This window comes from Falco cherrug, chromosome 3, assembly GCF_023634085.1.
Source record: "Falco cherrug isolate bFalChe1 chromosome 3, bFalChe1.pri, whole genome shotgun sequence".
Classification (NCBI taxonomy): Eukaryota; Metazoa; Chordata; class Aves; order Falconiformes; family Falconidae; genus Falco; species Falco cherrug.
The window spans coordinates 45409362-45429031 of record NC_073699.1 but is presented as its reverse complement, the minus strand read 5'-3'; the positions used below and the strand labels follow the sequence as shown (position 1 = coordinate 45429031).

The following is a 19670-nucleotide window of genomic DNA, read 5'->3' as shown; positions in this document are numbered from 1 at the left end:
AAACTGAACAAAAAGTGTACCCAAGGTTCCTTATACTCATATTAGCTAGACTTCTGAGCAGACTATAAGTAATTGAAAATGGATTGATGTAAATAATAGCACTTTTCTCTATACCTGTGGCTGGGGAACTATATTGATGAATCACCTTTCTGCTTTATGTTCTCTTTTTTATAAATAAGACATCGGAAGCAAGTGACGGTAGGCATCTGTAAAATTACATAGGAAATTCGTGCCTGAAGTGGGTGCAACATCCCAAAATCTCTTGCCCCTCAGGTTCAGCACTGCTGTTCAGTGGTGGAATCTGCTTTGGTTTTCAAATGAAGCACAACAGATGTTCACTGTTTCTGTATCTTTTCCAATGTAAATGAACATTTTAGACTATGTGAAAGTTGTTTTAATGTAGAGGTAGAAGTCTCTTAATTAAATTAAGAAACACCTCATCCAGATACTTTGTCTTCAGATGTAACTGAACTCACATTCTGATTTAACTTTAAGCATATATTTAATGGCTCAAGCTATAGCAGGTGCAAATACTGTTTGGGAAGATCAAGACTTTAGAGCAACTTCTATGGCTACTATAAGGTTCCCAGTGTAGCAGGAATAGTTTGAGCCGAATCCTGAAGTCTGAAAAGTGAAAGTACACAGGTTGTCTGGAACCATCCTCACAGCTCGATACCAGCAGAAGGGGGTGGCTTGCATGCCTCCCAGTTCCCACTGTTCTTCTCCCTGGCTGAATACTTCAAACCCTCTCTACCAGTTATGGCAGCAGTTAACCAGACCCTTCAGTAAGCCGGTTCCACTCCTAAGCTGTCAGAAAACCAACCTAGCAAAAAGTGGAATTTTTTGCTAGACTGCTGAGCTGAATCCAGTCTGTGAGGTTCCCAGTGGGTGCCGGTGCCATCACAAGGCAGGGAACTGGGACTGCACAGTCAGGAGCAGCAGTGTGCGGGCGGAGGCAGAAGGAGGAGATGCAATAAATTGAAATAAAGAGAGAATCACGTCGGATACAACGGTTTACTTCTGTAAACTGTCTACACAAAATTGATCTGGCACATGTGGGCGCAAACTGTCCCCATGATATTCTGTCATACCCTGCTAGGGATCTTGATTTAAGATGACCAGCTCTTGGGTCCTTGGTTTGACCTCAAGAGAATGTCTTTTATCTATCTTCTGTGTGATGAGGGCTGTGCCTTGACGTTTCCCTGACAAAAGAAGTTACACAAAAGCTTTCACTTTGCCATCTTATGCTGTGTATATTGTGTTTTCACCCCTCAAAATTTAATATACAGTAGGAGTGGGAAAGTAAGTGAATAAATGTAGGACCATAACTTGAAGCATCTATACTGCAGTCAAATATGAGGATAGTTCTGCAGGCATAATTAAGCAGGTTTTTGGTGCAGGTACCTGGAGCCAAAGAGCTCAGTGAGGGCTGCGACAGAAGCTGAGTAAACACAAAAGCAGTTGCATGCTTCTAACTCTTCCACTGTCATTAACCCAGGCGAGCTAGTTTATCACTAACAGTTAATGACTACATAAGCTGCAGTCATCTCTTTGACAGCAGCAAAAGCGTAGCCATTGTAGATTAAAAGTATGAATAAATAAATTACTTTTCCTTCATAGTTTCAGTGGTATAAAATTTGGTCTGAGATCTTTCTAACAAAAAAATGCCTCACCCTCTAAGAGCTGCCATGCAATGGCTGTGTCATGAAGCATCTCTGTTGAATACAATTGTCATTCCAAGTAGATAATGATGGTGACGTTCTTTGTCTACAGTCCGTCAGATACAGGACTATAAGGATAGTGATTCTGAAAGAAATCTGGAATTTCCTTTTCCATATGTAAAGTTCTGAGTCCTCAGAGCTTAGGAAACAGAGACACAGAGAGAGGGGGAGCAACAGCATTAACTCCAAGTGTCCTAATTAGTTTAAATTCAATAATTATTTCTAATAGTTTCTGTATTAATTAGTAATTTAGATCTATTTTTATGAACAATTTGTCCTGTCATGAAGCGGATGTGCTTTTTCAATACTTGAGTGTTTTGTGGCTGAATTAAATCAGTGCAAAGTTCCCAGGGGACATAAAAGTGCAGAGCTGATTTCTAATTTTCTCATATTAGCTCATTTGAAACTTACCCAAACATTTGCAAAGAATAAAAAACAGATAAATTTAAGTTCTAACTACTCTATAACACACCTGTCATACAGCTTCAGAGCTCTGCTATGATTCATTTCCCTGTGCATGCTTTTCCTTTCTTAATAGAACTTGCTATCACCAGCAAGATTTTCAGGCTGTTAAAATTGATTAAAGATGATGACAAGATACTTGTTAAAGTTGGGGGTTTTTCCCTTCTCCTACTTCTGATGTGAGACTTCAAAAGCCTTCTGAACGATGAGTCATGTAGCTAAAACCGCACAAACCTGGCCCAAAGCTTAACATAAATGTATTAATGAACAGAGATGAAAATAATGCACTTCAATAGTAGGAATATAAGGTGGAAGTCTCTGCTTTACTTGCTTTAATTTAATTCATTAAATAATATGATATATAGGCAATGTGTACACCAGAAAAGTCAGGAGGCGTTTTCTTAAAATAAAAAAAAAAATAAAAAAACACACCAAAAATGCAGAAAAAAAGGCTATACAGAACACTTTATACAGTATTCAGGCAAATGTTATACTCAGAACACACGTGAAATATTTAGGCAGCCAAAATTACTCCTTGAACATCCTTCTTAGTAAGTCCTGAGTTGTCACTGTTCCATCACGTTGATTTATGCCATTTTCCTTGTCATCTTTCACAAATATGACTTAAGTAGGGGCTCTGCAATTACTGATGCCTCTGAGGCACAGCCAGGTATTACAGGGGGTTGATCTGATGACTCAGTAGTTGCTGCCTTTCCTTGAAGTATCCCTGAGCCAACATTCATTTCTCCTAATGCCAAGACACCGTCAGAGGAGGTGCTACGCTTCAGATCAAGTACCCACTTGAGACAGTTTATTTGTTAAAACTTAACTTATCCCACAATCCTTGTAATATTCAAAAATAGCATTTTCCCTTTTCTCTCTTACCTTTCAGTTTAAGCAGCCATCCTTTGCATTTTTCCTTAACCCTTTTTTTTTTTTTTTAACTATGTCCCTCTAATATCAACGATTTAACTCTAGAAGTGGTTTTATTTCACTGGTACATGAAAGGTATCTCTGCACCGGTTTCAGTATGACCTGCAGAGTCAAAAGAGGTATAGAAATATTACTATTGTAGAGAGTGGCATTAAGAAAGGGGATCTGAAGGGGACCTACTGAGCTGGACAATAATTTAATAAACTTTTAACCTGTAGGAGGCTGACATTAAGAAAAGGGATCTGAAAGGAACCTACTGGGTTGGACAATAATTTAGTAAACATTTAACCTGTAAGGTTTAGGGAGTACTCTCTCCACATAGTAAGATTCCAGATGCTTCCTCACACCACATAGTATACAATACTTAGTACAAAAGACCAAAAGCAAGAAAGTATACAGTGCATCATGGGGAGAAATCAGTAAAGATTATCACCGGTGTCCTGGGTCCTTCCAGCAGAAGGAATCTGTTAGGTGAAAATGTCCAGGTGATTTTTAAGTAGTGCGTCATATGGGGTATAAAATAACCCCCCCAATTCTTCTTATTGATTCAACCTGTGTGGAAAATTCTTTCTTTGTGCCAGATATGGTGAGAGTTGTGATGCTGAGCATGAGACCAGCGAGGCCAGGGCGGGTGGAGTGTGGCTGGCCAAAGAACTGGGGCAGGGATCACTGGGTGTCAGGGAGTAGGAGTGAGCAGACACAGCAGGACAGTTAGGGTATAGCGATCAGGACATGGGGCTGGAGATGTTGAATGGCAGCTCAGGTCATGAAACAGGTTAGGTGAGGTGCCTTGGGAGGGGAATTAACCCTGAGGATCAGTATGGACCTGAAGTTTCAGACCCTAACTACTCTTCCATGGACAACAAATGTCTTGCCAACATGCATGATGTCCCTTCACACAGAGGACAACAACTTGGGACTGCAGGCAGTTTCTCTGCTAGCAAAAAGGAGAGGTCTTCATCATGGTCTAAACATTACACCTCTCTTCATGACCCAAACAGGTGTTAGTGTGATGCCACATAATATTGTTACAATTTGTTTTTAAACCATGAAAGTATATACATATAAAGTTACACACATGCGCATAAAGTTCACAAAGTAGTACAAATTTTTCAGTAAGAAACACTCAAAAATTATGAAATGCTTTTACTGAAGCCCTCATGTGCAATCTTAACGTGATCCTTTTACATATTTGCAGTTTTGAACTGTGCCAGGTGCATACCAGTTTTTTTCTAGGGGCACCTCCGTTGCCATAGAAAGGGCAGACATTTGGGGTGTTCTGCTGATTGCAGCTATAGAATAGAAACTTGATTTGCAGAAAACAGAAGACATGAGAAGAATGAGGCACATGGCAGCAAGAATTAGATCGCTTTTGTTATGAAGGCTGTGCTGGGTAGCTGAGTTTTACCTCTGCTCTCAACCACCAAAACCTTTTTTGACACAAAGCAAGTCACTTAAACCAAACTTTTCACATGCTTTGTTTTCCCCTTGTGTTCTGAGTTCTTGTCTTGAGACCTTATGGTCCAAGTTGCACAAGTGCTGAATTCTCAGCCAACAGGGAGCTGAGCACTGAGCTTATAACGCACTGTATAACCCCAAGTGTTCTGAAAAATGAAGTCTTAAGCATCTCAAGTTGGACGTCTATAATGTATGAATACTTCTGAATGTAATCTCTGCATGTATCAGAACATCATTTGCATTCTGAGAGCTGTATCATTCCCTTACAACACAAAATAAATTAGTTAATGTTTATGCTGCTCTCACACATTACAGTGATGAACATCTTAGAAAACCTCATGAGGAAATGAATATTCAGTCCTCAGAGAAGAGTCTGAGTGACAAAAAGGAATGAAGTATTGAGTTAGCTGTTCATAAAATGTATTAATGGAGGCAAGGTCTTTTAAAGTAAAAATATACCTTTGATGATTTAATTGTTTCCATGGTATTGCACATTCACAAAATAGAAAAATTAAAGTGGCATATATAGCCCGAATTCTGGTGTTTCCTGATTTTGCTTTCTTGCTTTTGCTGTCTTAAAACCTTTCTTTTAATGTAGTCTTTCTTAAGTACCTATGAGGCTATACAAGGAAAGAATCTGCTACTTGCATATCTGAAAAGATGTGTTTTCAAATGTGGAGAATAACTTTCTCACTTTTAACAGTTATATAGTACTAATTACTGAATATGTAATTATTATGTTCTTAGAGCAAATTAAATCTATATTCCTACAGTTCAGTGAGAGTGTAGGAAGAGCCTCTCCATACCCAGCAGCTGGGTTGCAAGGTACACCTGCCTTGCACCTGCACTTCTCTTTCAGTAATCCTCACAGTGGATAAGGAACCAAAAAGGTCCTGACTGTGTAAACTAGCATAACCTGGCCTGGGAAGGCACATTCAGATGGCTTTTGCCTGCATGGTTCATAGTGGTCATTGGTGCCCATGGGACAGAATGAGGCCATTAACAGATTTGCCTTGGCCTGGCAGATCAAGTATGTTTCCTGTTGTTGTGATGACAGATTTCATTCATGGACAGATAAAACATTATTTGTTAAAAGGGGGGAATCCCCTGAATAGTCTGAAATATCTTTTTTTTTTTTTTTTTAATGTGCAACTGAGCTTTTATTAAGTGTTCATTAATTTTGAACATACTGCACCTCATGTTCTGAGGACATATGTTGGAATATTGGGCGCTTTTAATGAGTTACTACGAAGTCAGCAAATGTGGTAAAATCTGATAGCCTCTTTTAAGTTAATCTTATGAATAGTACAGACCTTATACTGCTCACAGACCACAGCAGCTTTGTCTATTTTATAATAACCCAGCCTTCAGGGGCCACACTGCCCTTCTCTGTAAGCCAGAGGAAACAGCCCAGGAGTATTACCCTCATTTTGTTTATTAATGACCTACTTCTTATGCCATAGCCATCTCCAAACTACCTAAATACCTCACAAGAAATTAAATTAAAGCAGTTAACCTGTTTGGTGTACAAAAATGGCTATATGCATGTAAGGGTCATCAAACTGGGGAAAAAAATTAACTGTCTTTGCCTGAACCTTTCATTGTACATTACAGGGAGGGGAAGAAAGGGGGGAACATAACCCAAAAGTGCCCAAGAAAGCCAAGCTGATGGTACCCGTGCAATGGAAATGGGATCCAGCATATTGCAGATTAGGGTGTTGAGCTTTACTGATTATATTGAAGCAAAACAATAGCATATTGGCCTCATCTGGTCTCAGCTAATTAGACTTTCAAAGGCACTTGGCAGCCGTTCTCTACTGTGAAGGTTATAAGCACATAAATATAAAGTGGCAGTGCTGCTGCTGATGGCATTTTTCAGGTGGGTGTAGCTCCAGCGTGGCTGTGTGCACTTAGCCCCTCAGACAGAAATGCTGCTGAGGTGTACTGCTTGGGAAGTTAATTGGGCATAGTTTACAGTCGTATGTAGGTAAACAGTGCATCTGTAAGGAAATAGTGCCAGTCAATTATGCTGAAAATTAAAATGCAAAAGATAATTGCAGGTAGACAAATTGATCTACCGTTCATGCTTTGGGTGGAGTATGAGTTCAGTCTTGCACTAGAGTAGGACGCTGGAGAACCTAGAAGAGATATGGATAACTTCACCTGTAAGAATGCGTTGTAGGATCAGGTTCATGGCCACAAGGGCTGGAGTAGTGACCCATTTTTAATGTAAATTAAATACTTGTTACTTAAAGACTCTTAAGAGATCAGATTTACCCTTTACCTGTTTGTTTAAAAAAATATCCAAATTATCACATCAGTAGCTCTTCTGTTTTATTTGGTGGTGTTTGATTCTTGTGTCTTTCTTCATAATATTTAAATACTATTTTAATACTATTTGTCTATTTCAATTATTGTACTATTCTGGAATCTCATTTAACAGAGTTAAATCGTGATTTACGAATGACTCACAGTTGCCCCAAAACCTGTGTTTAAGTCAGCATTTTGGATCTAATTGGTATCAGTAGGATAGTGTAAAACAGTAAAGAATAAATCTGTTTTATAGGTATTTATTTAGACCAGCAATGAATATATTTGATTTGTAATTTCCTATGGTTCTTAGGGGACTTCTGCAGGGAGAATTCCTTTTCTGAACTCTCTGTGCTTGGCTGTTCCTAGAAGAACAATGCTTATTAGTATCAGGGGGTTTATTATTGATCTGCTCAGTATAAAGTCCTTTCATCTTCACATTTTATTTTTCTGTCTTTTTTGCTTTCATCCGGCTTTGTGTTTAGTACACGGTGTGGACTGCCCTGTGGGTCACCTGGAACGTTTTCATTATCTGCTTCTATTTGGAAGTAGGCGGACTTTCTAAGGTAGGTCACTTTTCCTTCTTCAGGTTTATGGGAGGGTGTTTTAACAGCAGGACTCTCAGAAGGCTGGAACTACAGAAGAAGATTGCGGTCGTCTGAACATACAATTTGATCTTCAGAGTTCCCCTCCAACAGGAACGCCAGTGTTTGAACTTGTCTCTGATAGTAAATAGTCATGGGTTTGAAGTACATAAATGCAACGAATCTGAATTACAGTTGCCTTCTGAAGTACCATCTGGGGGAGGAAGGAGGGGAGGTTATTCAGTGGAAAATTTGAGGTTCTTTTTGATTGTTGAAAAACAGCCAATGTCATTTTTTTTGAATTTTCAAGTGTGTATGGAAAGTGTATCTGAATTTCTGAGACTGCTTTGAAAGCAGCTAAAGAAAATTACTAAGAAGGTTAATGTAAAAACTTGTTGAGCAAATTGGTCTCACAGTGAGAATGTTAATTCCTTACAAAAAAAGAACAAATGAGAAAGGGTGACTTTTTTTTGTATCTGAATAAAACTTTCCTTTCCATGATACTCAGTGCTCTAGGTCACCGATTCCTTATTCAAATCTCCGATTAGAGCAGAAGTGTTTGCTGGAAGTATCGAGATACATGTTGTGTTCATACAAGGTAGCCTTTATGTTAGCATAGGTTATATTTAGCATTGTATCTACAGTGAGTTCCATACAACGTCTGCTGGTTTTTATCCTCCTGTTAGACATAGATGATACTGATCTTTGTTTATCACATTCATACTTAAATGATTCCAGGCACAGTATGCCCATAGCACATGCTGATCCTGGTATTATTAATAAAATTAATTTCCCCATTATTGGTTGTAGGTTTAGTGATACGAACTACATCACTGTTTATTCATGCAACGCTTTTAAAGAATTGTGAGCTCTACTCAGTTCTGATGGGAACATTTGTGAGCTACATACTTTTTTGGGTTCAGCATTAAAACGCCCAGCTTTTGGCTGACAACAAACAGAAGACTGGTGAAACCGATTTAATAAGAAATAAAATTTAATTTATTCAGTAAAAATTCCATTAAAATTAAAGCTTTCAGTGATAGCTTCCTTTGGTGATAAAATTTCATAATGAAAAGCTGAAACAGTTTATTTTTTCTCCAAATATGATGTAGTTCACCAGAAGTCATAGGCTTTATGAGGAAATTAGTGCACTTCATAGACAATTAAAATAAATGATTGTATTGATATGTTTTGACTTAAAAATCTATTTGATGAACAGAAAAGCAACATATAGAAGCGATGAACGCCCAAAGTTATTGTTCATTTTCATTATACTTCGTATTTTTTCAGTCAGTTGGGTGATGAGTGTTTTTATAGTGACTATTATATCTTTATAGATAACTAGTGTTTTAATCTAAGTGCTTAGGAAGTGAAGCAAAACTTTTAGTCTGACCTGAGTGTGTGAAAACTTGAGTTGTCTTTCCATTGTTTGCAAAGGATTCTGATCATATCCTTAGTGTGAGGGGATTATACACCAGCAAGCATGAATTGAAATCTCGTATCTTCCAGTTTCACCACTGTGTTTCACTTTTAGGTCTTCTTACTTAACATACATGACAAATCGCAACGCAGAGAAATAGTAGCGCAAATATTATTCAGCAGCTCAGAAAAATCCCTTTTATTAGTATGTACTTAGGTTGATGTCAGAATTTTGGTGGAGTCTTTGTCTTGTGGTTTATAATGGCAACATTTGAAAAGTAGTTTCTCAACAAGGTGATAGACACAAAATTATTTCCATGGAAGTTAACTGCTGTTGTATAGGCTACATCAAAGGCACCAGTATCAGGACCAAGCTAGCAATGATAAAATCGAGAATTTTGTTCAGTAAACCATGGAATTTGGGGTCTGTTTAATGCTGTTTCTGAAACCTGTGCTAGAGATGATGCCGTCATCAAGAGACTGAGATCTTTTTGCACCATATGCATAAAATCCAGAGTATTTACAAGTTGTTGGCTATTTGACAACTGATTTAATTGGGACCCACATTTTACCCAACATGCTAGCTGAAAAATTTCATCATTGCTTTCCATGAATATGTTCCTGTGTTGTCAGGCATGATAGAAAGGTGCTGTTATCAAGGTACGTTAGTGTGGCTGGGAAGTCAAATGCGATTAGAAGCTTTTCAAGGATGTTTGTTTTCTCGACGTTGAAATCTTGGCAGAGAATAGTCACGTTTTTTCTTGCTGTCATTCTATTTTTGTATTCAAAAAATGGTTTTGTTTCTGAAATGAATGCAGATTGTTTGTAATTTTTTAACTTCTGTTGACATACTATCAGGGAAAATTACGATGCTCTCTGGCAGCTGATTGATTTCTGTTGGTTTGTTTGTTTTTAAGTGCTATCATGTTTATATTTGCTTTGACCAGAATTAGCTGTTGCTTGGAGTCCCATGAATTTATTATGTCTTTGATTATGAATACTATCAGCAAATATCACTTGGTACAATAATAAATGGTAATTTTAATTGAATATCTTAACATGGAGTATGCATACAATGTGGACAGACTTTTCAAATGTCCTAATAGGCAACCCCCACTGCTGAAATTTTGCTCAGCTCTTAGTCTTGCTGCAGAAGAGAAGATCTCCTTTGAATATTTGTTGTTTGAATTGTGCCAAGAAGTTCCACTGCAGTTAATGAAAAATTTGAATGAGAGTAAGAACAACATAGGTAATTTAGGCCCATTTTTTGCTGTGAGAGTTTGAAACTTCTTTTACTTCAATTATAATGCATAATGTTCAGGTTTTCCTAGAAAACTGATTTTATGGTTTTTTTGAAAGGAACAGTTTTATATTTAGTTTAAGGTTTATGGATCGAGTACACCAAGATCTTTAAACTTTTCTTGACAAGAAGTAATGAAAACTTCTGCATGATCCCTCCCATTATCAAACACGATGTATGTGATTTGATCCTTTCCATTCTTTCACAAAAGTATGATGTTTCTTTGCCAGGGTGACACGGAAATTATATTTTTAGTTGCAAACACATTTCGTGTTCTAAAGTAAAGGCAATTTCATACAGAACCAAATTCCCAGCAAATTTTTTTTTTAATAATCCGGAGGGCCAAACTGGTAGACCTGAGGGGAGGAAGCTGGTGGGGAGGGGTAAACTGGGAACTGGAAGGCTATATATGGCTCCAGGCTTGTTGTTGAGGAATTCGCTTGGGTCTTAGTCCCTGCTTCAATTAATACCACATTATTTTATATAGTGAGGGAAAGCTTCACAAAAGAGCTTTCTGTGGAAGCACCCCCCTATAGCTACAGTATGGTAATCAGAGCAGTCTCCTGGGAAAAGGATGGTATGGATTCAAGTTGTCTCAGGTGTAAAAGGGAAACAAACCTGGCTGTCCCACAGCCCAGTGTTCTAAGTAGAAGCCTAATGAGTAAAGGCTTCCTCTGTAACTACTTTATAAACAACTTATAAGTCAAGCTCTTTTTTCACTTATGTTACAGATGTGCAAATAAAATGTTAATACTTTTTTCAGAAAGTATTTTTAAAGAAATTCTATTCAATCAGAAATAAAATAAATATACCCATATAAATCTTTTTTTGTTTGTGTTAACTTAGGATTTTTTCTGATTTTAGCAGTGAAAAAACTGCCCATATGAAAACTGAAATTTGCCTGTATTTTTCATTTACTACTTTTAGGGAACTGAAAGCATAATTTTTAGTGTTAACCACTCTGTATGAGAGAAACAAAGCTGCTATTATAATGTGACCTTTTAATCCTCCGCTGCAGGATGACAGATTGCTACATCCATATATGAGCTCATTAGTTGCTTGGATCTTACTGTATCTTGAAATGAAAATGTGTTGTAATTGCCACTTTCAAGAGTATGGGCAATTTAGAAAGATATACACATAAACACAAATCTCAAGGAGCCAAAAAAATTTCTCTAAAGAGCATTTGAAAATAAACATTGATTGTATCCTACCTGATACAATACCAGAAGCTGTTATTTTGAACTTTTGGATATTCTTCTTAAATATGGACAAGAGCCAGCCCTCCATCACCAGAAATACATTCTTTTATGTACTTCTGTAGAAAGAAGACTTCATTTGTTTCGTGTGTACAGTTGATATTTCTGTCATTTATATCCCTCTGGTATTTCAGATCCAGCGTGAAAATAGCTGTGCTTATTTGTATTTATCATTTGCTATTCCAGCTGGTACTTCCTGATAGACCATTTTTCTACTGCTTGTTTTGTTGTGAGTTAGTGATACTTGCTTTGTTAATGTGTTAATGCTTTTATTGTTAACTGTTAATGCCTTTATTCAGTAAATGTATAGCAGCATTCCCATACTGTGTACTCCTTTCCCGTTGTTTGATATACTTTACCTAAGCAGCTGGGCAACATTGATGAGCTCTTTTCTTTTCCTATGATGTTTCTGCTTGTTCTGCCTGGTTTTCGGTGGACTTTGCCTCATTCTGGATTACTTTTAAGTTTAGCTCTCAGGCTTGTGCTCTCTGTCAACTGACTCTTCCATTGCTTTTGGCCAAGGATTTGCATGAGAAACACTGATGTATTCAGTAGCAAACTACTTCTAAACCAGCTTATGTTGATTATCTGGTCCTTAGTTTTATGTAATGAATGTAGGTAAACGTGGACTAAAATGTGCTTGTGACTCTAGCTTCATTAACCTTTCGCCTGAAGCCAAAGGAGCTTTTACATGTGCTAATTAATAAAACTATCATTTTTCAAGTATTTTTTTCTAATAATATTTACTTTTATCAATGGAAGTTCAAAGTCTGTAGGGCTCCCAGCCAACTTTGTTAAGCTGGAGACAGAACTAAAAGCTAAATTCTTACATGGATCTGTAGTTGGAGGATATAATTATAACCCTGTTAAGATTAATGATTTATTTCATCCAAGGACAAAATGGACTAATAAATTAGTAAAACGCTGTGGGAATGAAAACCTAATACTCTTTTCTAAACAAAATACTGTACATAAGAATGGGGGCTAATTATGTGGACTTTATCCCATCTACTTCTGGAATCCTATTTGTTCCATCTGGTGCATGTCAGTCCAGTCCTTAATTGTTGTGCAATTATATCTAATCATCTCAAGTGGAGTAAGTTAAGCTCAAAACCAATGCCATGTTGTAATTAATAGAGTTGTAAAGGTGTATGCTGGGGCTTGTGTCTTTTTGGGTTTTTTAATGTGAAATGAGAGCGTAAGTGTTGCTTGAATTTAGGCTAACAATATGAAAGAAAAAAGTGATTCTCATTCTACCTTGTGCTGATGTGAGAAAACAGAGACAACTATTTTGGTGTAATTGGCATCGTAATAAGCTTGTGGATAAAATCGGCAACGTCCATAAAACCTATATGGGAAATCAGCAGGTGGAGGGTAAAGGACTTCCTTAGTCTAAGCGGAAGACTGAAGGTAGGTCATAGGGCAACTACTCACATGTAAGCAATTTTTATGTGGAGGAAAGTGGTCAGGTTTTTTCATATCTACTGGGAAGAAGGGCAAAAAATAATTTTCTGAGCATTTGGTAAAGAAGATTTGGTTGGAGGTCAGGAGTTTTTTAATAATAAGGTCCCTGAATAGGATCTAAAGCTGTTACAAAGCCTTATTGCTGGATAACTCTTCTGCTCTGCTCTTTTTAGTCTATAGAAATAAGCCTATGTCAAGATAAAAACCCAGGTTAATGTCCATGGGTGATTTAGGGTAGGAGTGTCAAAAATGAAAAAGCAAGTACAAGCTGAAGACTCAAAACCCCATCTTTAATCATGTCTGAGTCTTTACTTCGGCAGGAGCAGCATTCCAGCTGGGGAGCTTGGGGGGTCTCTGGCTTTTTTCCTCAGCAGGTGTGTAGGGACACAGAAAAGGGGGGACCCCAATGGAGGCTCCCAGGTGGGTGACAGCAGTTCTTGTGCATGTGCAGGTGAGGTTTTGGTGTTCAGCTGTGTGACACCTAGTGGGAGGCAATGCTGTCATTGCTGTTCACTCCTGATAGAGATTAGACCTCTGTTACATCAGCTGCTGCTAGCTGTCGTATGCACAATAATGGATCATACTAAAGCCGTGGATGTAGCTCTAGGCATTCTGCAATTTCTAGACATTACAAGTGACTAGTTTTATAGCAGTAGTTAAATACAAACTCTTCCTAGTGTGTGTGCTAATAAAATTCAACTTGCAGAATTAAACCTGATGAAAAGACCGTTTTCATTTCTTCAAGGTCTGGGCCCTCTTGCCTCCTCCTCCTTTCCCTACTATTATTCCAAAAGGGTTTAAAGAATTGTTGTTTTAAAGGTAATGTTCCAGAATCTTCTCTGACATGGAAAAGGAATGCTAATTAAACACCATTGAAGTAAATACAATTAAACTAATACAAAGGCAAAGAAAACCAGACCAAATACTAGTTTTAATGCTTGTGTCATTCAACTCATTTAATTCCCTTGGCCTTCACTCTTTCTTTGAACAATCTCTCAGAACTAAGAAGTGGTTGGTTTTTTTAAAAAAAAAAGTAATCAAAAGTTTTTAGGACCAGTTCCCACCTTCTTGTTATTCTTGTGCCCTTTCCTACAGTAGAGGTTCCACTGAAATGCATTTGCTGAAATATGAACTTCTATCACCTTTCATATGCAAGTTGCTCCTCCCATCCTGCTGCTTTCTCGCCATAAAGAGAAATAATCTCCAGGTTCAATTGTATTTAATACTTTTCCATAATGTTCTGTTCAAACAGTAACCTTTTACATTTTTAATTACTTTGGCAATAAACCTGGAAACCAATTTACTGTGAAGTTATGCAGTGTAATATTGAACAGAAACAACATTTCAGCACTTCAAAATAATAGCACTGGCCTTGGCTGGTGCTAGGTACTGTTAATCATAGATATGGTGTGTTGGTGGTGTGCCTTTCAATGGTATTTACAAACAGTATTTTTTGATGTTGTGTTAGGTTGATGTCAGTACGTGCAGGAGTAGAAACTGCATGTGGTAGGTTCTGTTTAGAATACCATGATTATTTCCATGAAAAGTTAGAAAATAATTAGCCAAGAACTGGGAATTCATAATGGTGAGGCTATGGAAAAATGCATTATCTTTTTATTTGCAATTTATACTTCTCAGCCCAAAAATGGAACAGCTACACATTCATGCTTGCTCTTTGAAAATAAAACTAAGGGAATGCTACCTGGAGAACGCTTAGGAAGATGACTTTAATACATGCTCTCTTAAAAAAAAAAAAAAAAAAAGGCAAATTAAAGAGCAAAAAAATATTAATCTGTTAGTACTCTAATATTGAAATCAAAATTTTCCACAATGAATTAGCCTCAAAGACTTCTGTTTTAGCTGAAGAAACTTTGTGGTTGGATTTTGATGTTCCAGATTTCATGTAACCGAAGTAATTTGTTATTCAGTCTGTTTCACTCTACTGTGTAAAACTGTAGCATCATGTAACTTTTAATGAAATACATGCCTACTTTTGGAAGGAGAATTAACATGCAGCTAGCTTGGTGGCACATTTTGAGCATAAGGTCATTCTGGAAAAAAAATAGTGTGTAACAAATAGGACACAGATAAATGCCACCAAAACTGCAGAATGTGTCATTCTGATGTTAATTAGTTTGTTTAGGTGATACAATCACATTGCTGAACAACTTAATCAGGAGTAGATTCCAGATGGTGCAAAAATTGAATTTCATATCCTTTCAGGTGACATTTACAGTGGTTCATAATACTATAAACAATCAGCACCATTAAACTATGTTTTTTCAAGCAGAACTGGTGTTCTTATGTAACCCCTTGATGCTAAATTATAAGGCTGATATTTGGAGTGTAGGCCACCATTGTCTTCAGTGGTTTACATAACTGAGATATCTTTGTGGCTTTTTTTTTTTTTTAATAATCAATATAATATATCCATGGCTGACTGGCTTTGGGAATAATGGGTGTGATATATATTGTTAGCTAACTGCTACACAGATACACCTATGAATACAAACATCACATTCCTATTTGTTTGAGTTCATTAGCTTAATTTCTAGGTTCTTGAAGATTTGGGAGAAAAAAAATCCCAAACTCTAAAATGCAGCCTCATGGGGAGGAGGTAAGTAGCTTGAGTAGCTTGCAAAATTTCTCCAAAGACACCTTTGGATATAAAACAGAAATAAGGATGCGATCCCAGTCTGAACTGGGTTCTGTTCTGCAGGAGTGCATGCTACAATGGCTAGTGATGCAGAGAGGGTAAATCCCTGAGTACCTATAGTATACCTGAAGCACAGAAAAATTTGAAAAAGAATTGGTTGTTTAGATATAGAATAAGAACATACAAAATAAGGAATCAGAACATATAAGAAAAGGAAGGACCATCTAGTCATCTATTCTAACCTAATGTATCTAGATAAAGTTGAATTCATTAGTTTGTTCCTGGGGAGAGGAAGGGAAATTTCTCTAAGTTGTGGTTTGGTTGTATGCAAGTGGCAAATCCATCTGCAGATAACGGTGAATCTAGGTTTCAGTGCTTAAGGTATTATTTTACCTACATATTGACAATTTCATCTGTTTTGTAGTGATATGGTTTTTTTGCAGAAAAAGGGAAGACTGTTACTGATATTTTTATTTTCTTCTTTGTAAATATGATGTCCTTCTGGCAAAACTGCAATGAAATATATTTCGATTATTTCTTTAATCATATTGTTTTTTAGACATTGCATCAACCACATCTGCTGTCTGTCCAGCAGCTTCAAACTACTGACAATGGTGACTGCTGTGTGCAGATGTTGACCCTTATGTAAGACAGTATACTTACTTTAGTGCTAGTGCAGGTTCTGTTTATTGCCTGCTAAGGTCAAATTGATGAGTTTAATAATTTCTATACCATACACTGGTTTACTGCTGTAATGTATCCTTTGGAATTTTAGTTCCTATATGGTCCAGGTAAGGAGTTCTTCCTATTTATGGGGAGGCCTGTAATTTCATCAGTCATCTAATAAATAATTACATTCAGTTGATGTCCAGTTTTAAGACAGTTTTACTATTTTGAAGGGAGTTTTGCACTGATTCACAAGTTGTTCGTTGGGGCTTTTCCTCCATTTGAAGACAATGCTTGCTTGGAACAAAATGTAAATGTTAAATGGTTTTTGTAACATTTTACACATAAGACAGTCCTAGACCTCGATGAAAGTACAGAGGATTTATTACTGGTGATAGCAGAATCTGAAAAAGTTCTTCCCAGAAATGATGTTACTGAATTGTGTGGGAGTTTTGAGTATGCCAAATGCTTCTTATGAGACTTGATAATAGTGTAACTTTAGGCTAATGTAGAGTCTCTTAGTTTGGAAAAGACCTTTAAGATCATCAAGTACAACTGTAAACCTAACACTGCCAAGTCCACCACCAAACCATGTCCCTAAGCACGGCATCTACAGGTCTTTTAAATACCTCCAGGGTCGGTGATTCAACCACTTCCCTGGGCAGCCTGTTCTGATGCCTGACCAACCCTTTCAGTGAAGAAATTTTTCCTAATGACCAATCTAAACCTCCCCTGGCACAACTTGAGGCCATTTCTTCTTGCCCAGCACTTGCTGGGAGAAGAGACTTGACACCCATCTCACTGCAGCCTCCTTCCAGGCAGCCGTAAAGAGTGATAAGGTCCCCCCTGAGCCTCCCTTTCTCCAGACTAAACACCCCCAGTTCCCTCGGCCGCTCCTCATAAGCCTTGTGCTCCAGCCCCTCCACCAGCTTCGCTGCCCGTCTCTGGACACGCTCCAGCCCCTCAATGTCCCTCCTGCAGTGCGGGGCCCAAACCTGAACATGGCATTCGAGGGGCGGCCTCACCAGTGCCCAGTGCAGGGGGACGGTCACTGCCCTGGTCCTGCTGGCCACACGGTTTCTGACACAAGCCAGGGGGCTGTTGGCCTTCCTGGCCACCTGGGCACACTGCTGGCTCACGTTCAGCCAGCTGTCGACCAGCACCCCCAGGTCCTTTTCCTCTGGGCAGCTTCCCAGCCGCTCTGCCCCAGCCTGTAGCGCTGCGTGGGGTTGGTGTGACCCAAGTGCAGGACCCGGCACTGAGCCTTGTTGAACCTCACACACTCAGCCTCGGCCCATCAGTCCAGCCTGTCCAGATCCCTCTGTAGATACTATGTAGATAGACATGTTAACATGAGCCTATCTTTGACCTGTCAAAGAAACATGAGAAGCAGGCAATTGCTCATTATCTCTAGATGTCATCCAGGTGCCTGTACTTGCATCCTTTGGGATTCATGAACTCTACCTAATTTAGAGGAAAGGCCACGGAGGATATAAGTTTGGTTTAGTTTTCATAGGTCTGCATTTGACAATGAAAGAGATTCTTCTAACTACAAGGAGCCTGGTATCCACTCAAAGATTTCCTGGTTCTTCAGGATTTTCTAGTATATTGGCATTAGATGTGCATAGTCTGGAATGTTCTGCGTTAATATTTGCCTTACATTACTTTGGTCTGGGAGTCTGATGTTGGCATTTTGCCTTTGAATTTTACAAATTTTGTAAGTCTACCTGACTTTCACCGGGTATTTTGAAAGAGCACCTGGAAGAAATTTTTGCCATTCAGCTCCTGTTGAGTGGTTCAATAAGTGCACAATAAGGGGACTGTAGGGCAGTGTCCCTGCCTTACTCCCAGTATCCATTTCTTTTGAAGGCTTCAGGAAACAAAAACCCTATAGTTAGTTCAGTAGTGTACCTTGGGTAAGCCTTAAAAAGCCAATATATCTGGTTTGACCATTTTTTCATTTGTAGAATGCTTAATGTTTATGTTGTGTTGGTCTGTCTTTAATCGGAAGGAGGGTTTTGATTCTGGAGGTCACAGGAAGTAGTCTCAATCTTTATGGTTCGAGCCTTGGAGCACGCTTATCTCCTTAATTTGGTTTCTGTGTAATAATTTACTTAACCTCCATAAGGTGAATGGGGTTTGAGAACTCCTTTTCAATGCACAAGCGAATTGGAGGGTTTGTTGGTTGTCTAGATTATTATTCTCTCTTCCTTTTTCAGCTGTCCTTCAGGGAAATTCCTTGCTCGTGTTGATGATGTGACTGAGTTTATTATTCATGAGTATCAGCACTCCTTTGAGCAGACTTCTTCAGTTCGGATTAACGGGGAAAGAATGAGAGAATCCTGTTGGGGATTTGACTGCCCTCCTGCCCTTTGCTTTGCTAGGAGGTTTATTGTCAGGGTGGCTTTACTATACTGGGAATAATGCTGGGTCTTTTTGACCTAGCCAGTCAAATGGGGAAAGCAAAAATGTCGGAAAAGAAGTCACAGAGATGGCAACAGTGCTTTCCTGAGACTGTGTTTCAAGGGCAAATGGTTTATGAATAATTTGATTCTCTCTGTATTATAGCAGTGTTGCATTCTGTATACTTAGATTCCCTCTCTGCTTAGAGGTCTTTAGAGAGCATGTAGAAGTTCTTTAAGATGTTGTTTTGGAAGAGCTTTTCCATTGCACCAGGAGAATATATTATACCTTTCTTCCGAGTACTCCTGCTCTGTGTTACTGTTATGGATCTTACTTCTGCATGCTTGCACAGATCTTTTTTCTTTTTTGTTTTTTTCCTCCTTTGGTTGATGAAAAGATTCAGGTGTGATTTGGGAGTTTTGGCTGAAGATTTTCCTTGTTTATCTCAAAGATGTTTGAAGGCTTGGACATCTTTTATTCTGAGAGAGTTTGAACTCTGGTTAACCCGTCTAGTCTGCTGCAAGGGGCATAGGTGTTATTCTAAAACCCAGATTACTTCTTTGCAGCAGGTATAACGCAGTTGATTAGTTTTACCTTTTCTCCCTGTGAATGATGGATAATATTTTTGCTTTTCAGCTTTATTTTCATTCAGTTCAGTACTTTCCCTTGGTTTGATCAGAAGTGACCAAACTGCTGACCAACTTTCTCACTGCCAGTATTACCAGGGCAGATGATTTTCCTTCTGAGTCATCTCATCTTGACTAAATTAATGTTTCTTTCTCTTTAGTGGCATTCACAAATAATTCACAAATGCTTATTTATTCCACTTCAAAGGTGGGCTGTTGAATAAAAGACTACATTCAGTGAGGAAAAAAATACGTACATGTACGTACAACTGTGAAGAAACTGATTTCCACTAGATCTTCATCTCAAATACACTTGTACATTTTTTAACTTCAGAAGTCATGCTGTTTTGGGACTGTTTTCATATGCTTCATATCTACCCTGAGTTGCAACTATGGTTTGCTTCAGGGT

General features: G+C 38.2%; 1 protein-coding gene across 2 annotated transcripts in view; it reads left to right on the top strand.

The window, feature by feature from the left end:
• Window positions 1-19670, top strand: part of NKAIN3 (sodium/potassium transporting ATPase interacting 3) — a 367328-nt gene that overhangs the window by 178528 nt on the left and 169130 nt on the right. For both annotated transcript variants that reach the window (XM_055706317.1, XM_055706316.1), the window contains exon 3: window positions 7370-7450. In XM_055706317.1, the coding sequence (XP_055562292.1) occupies window positions 7370-7450 (81 nt within the window). The remainder of the gene's footprint in view (window positions 1-7369; window positions 7451-19670) is intronic.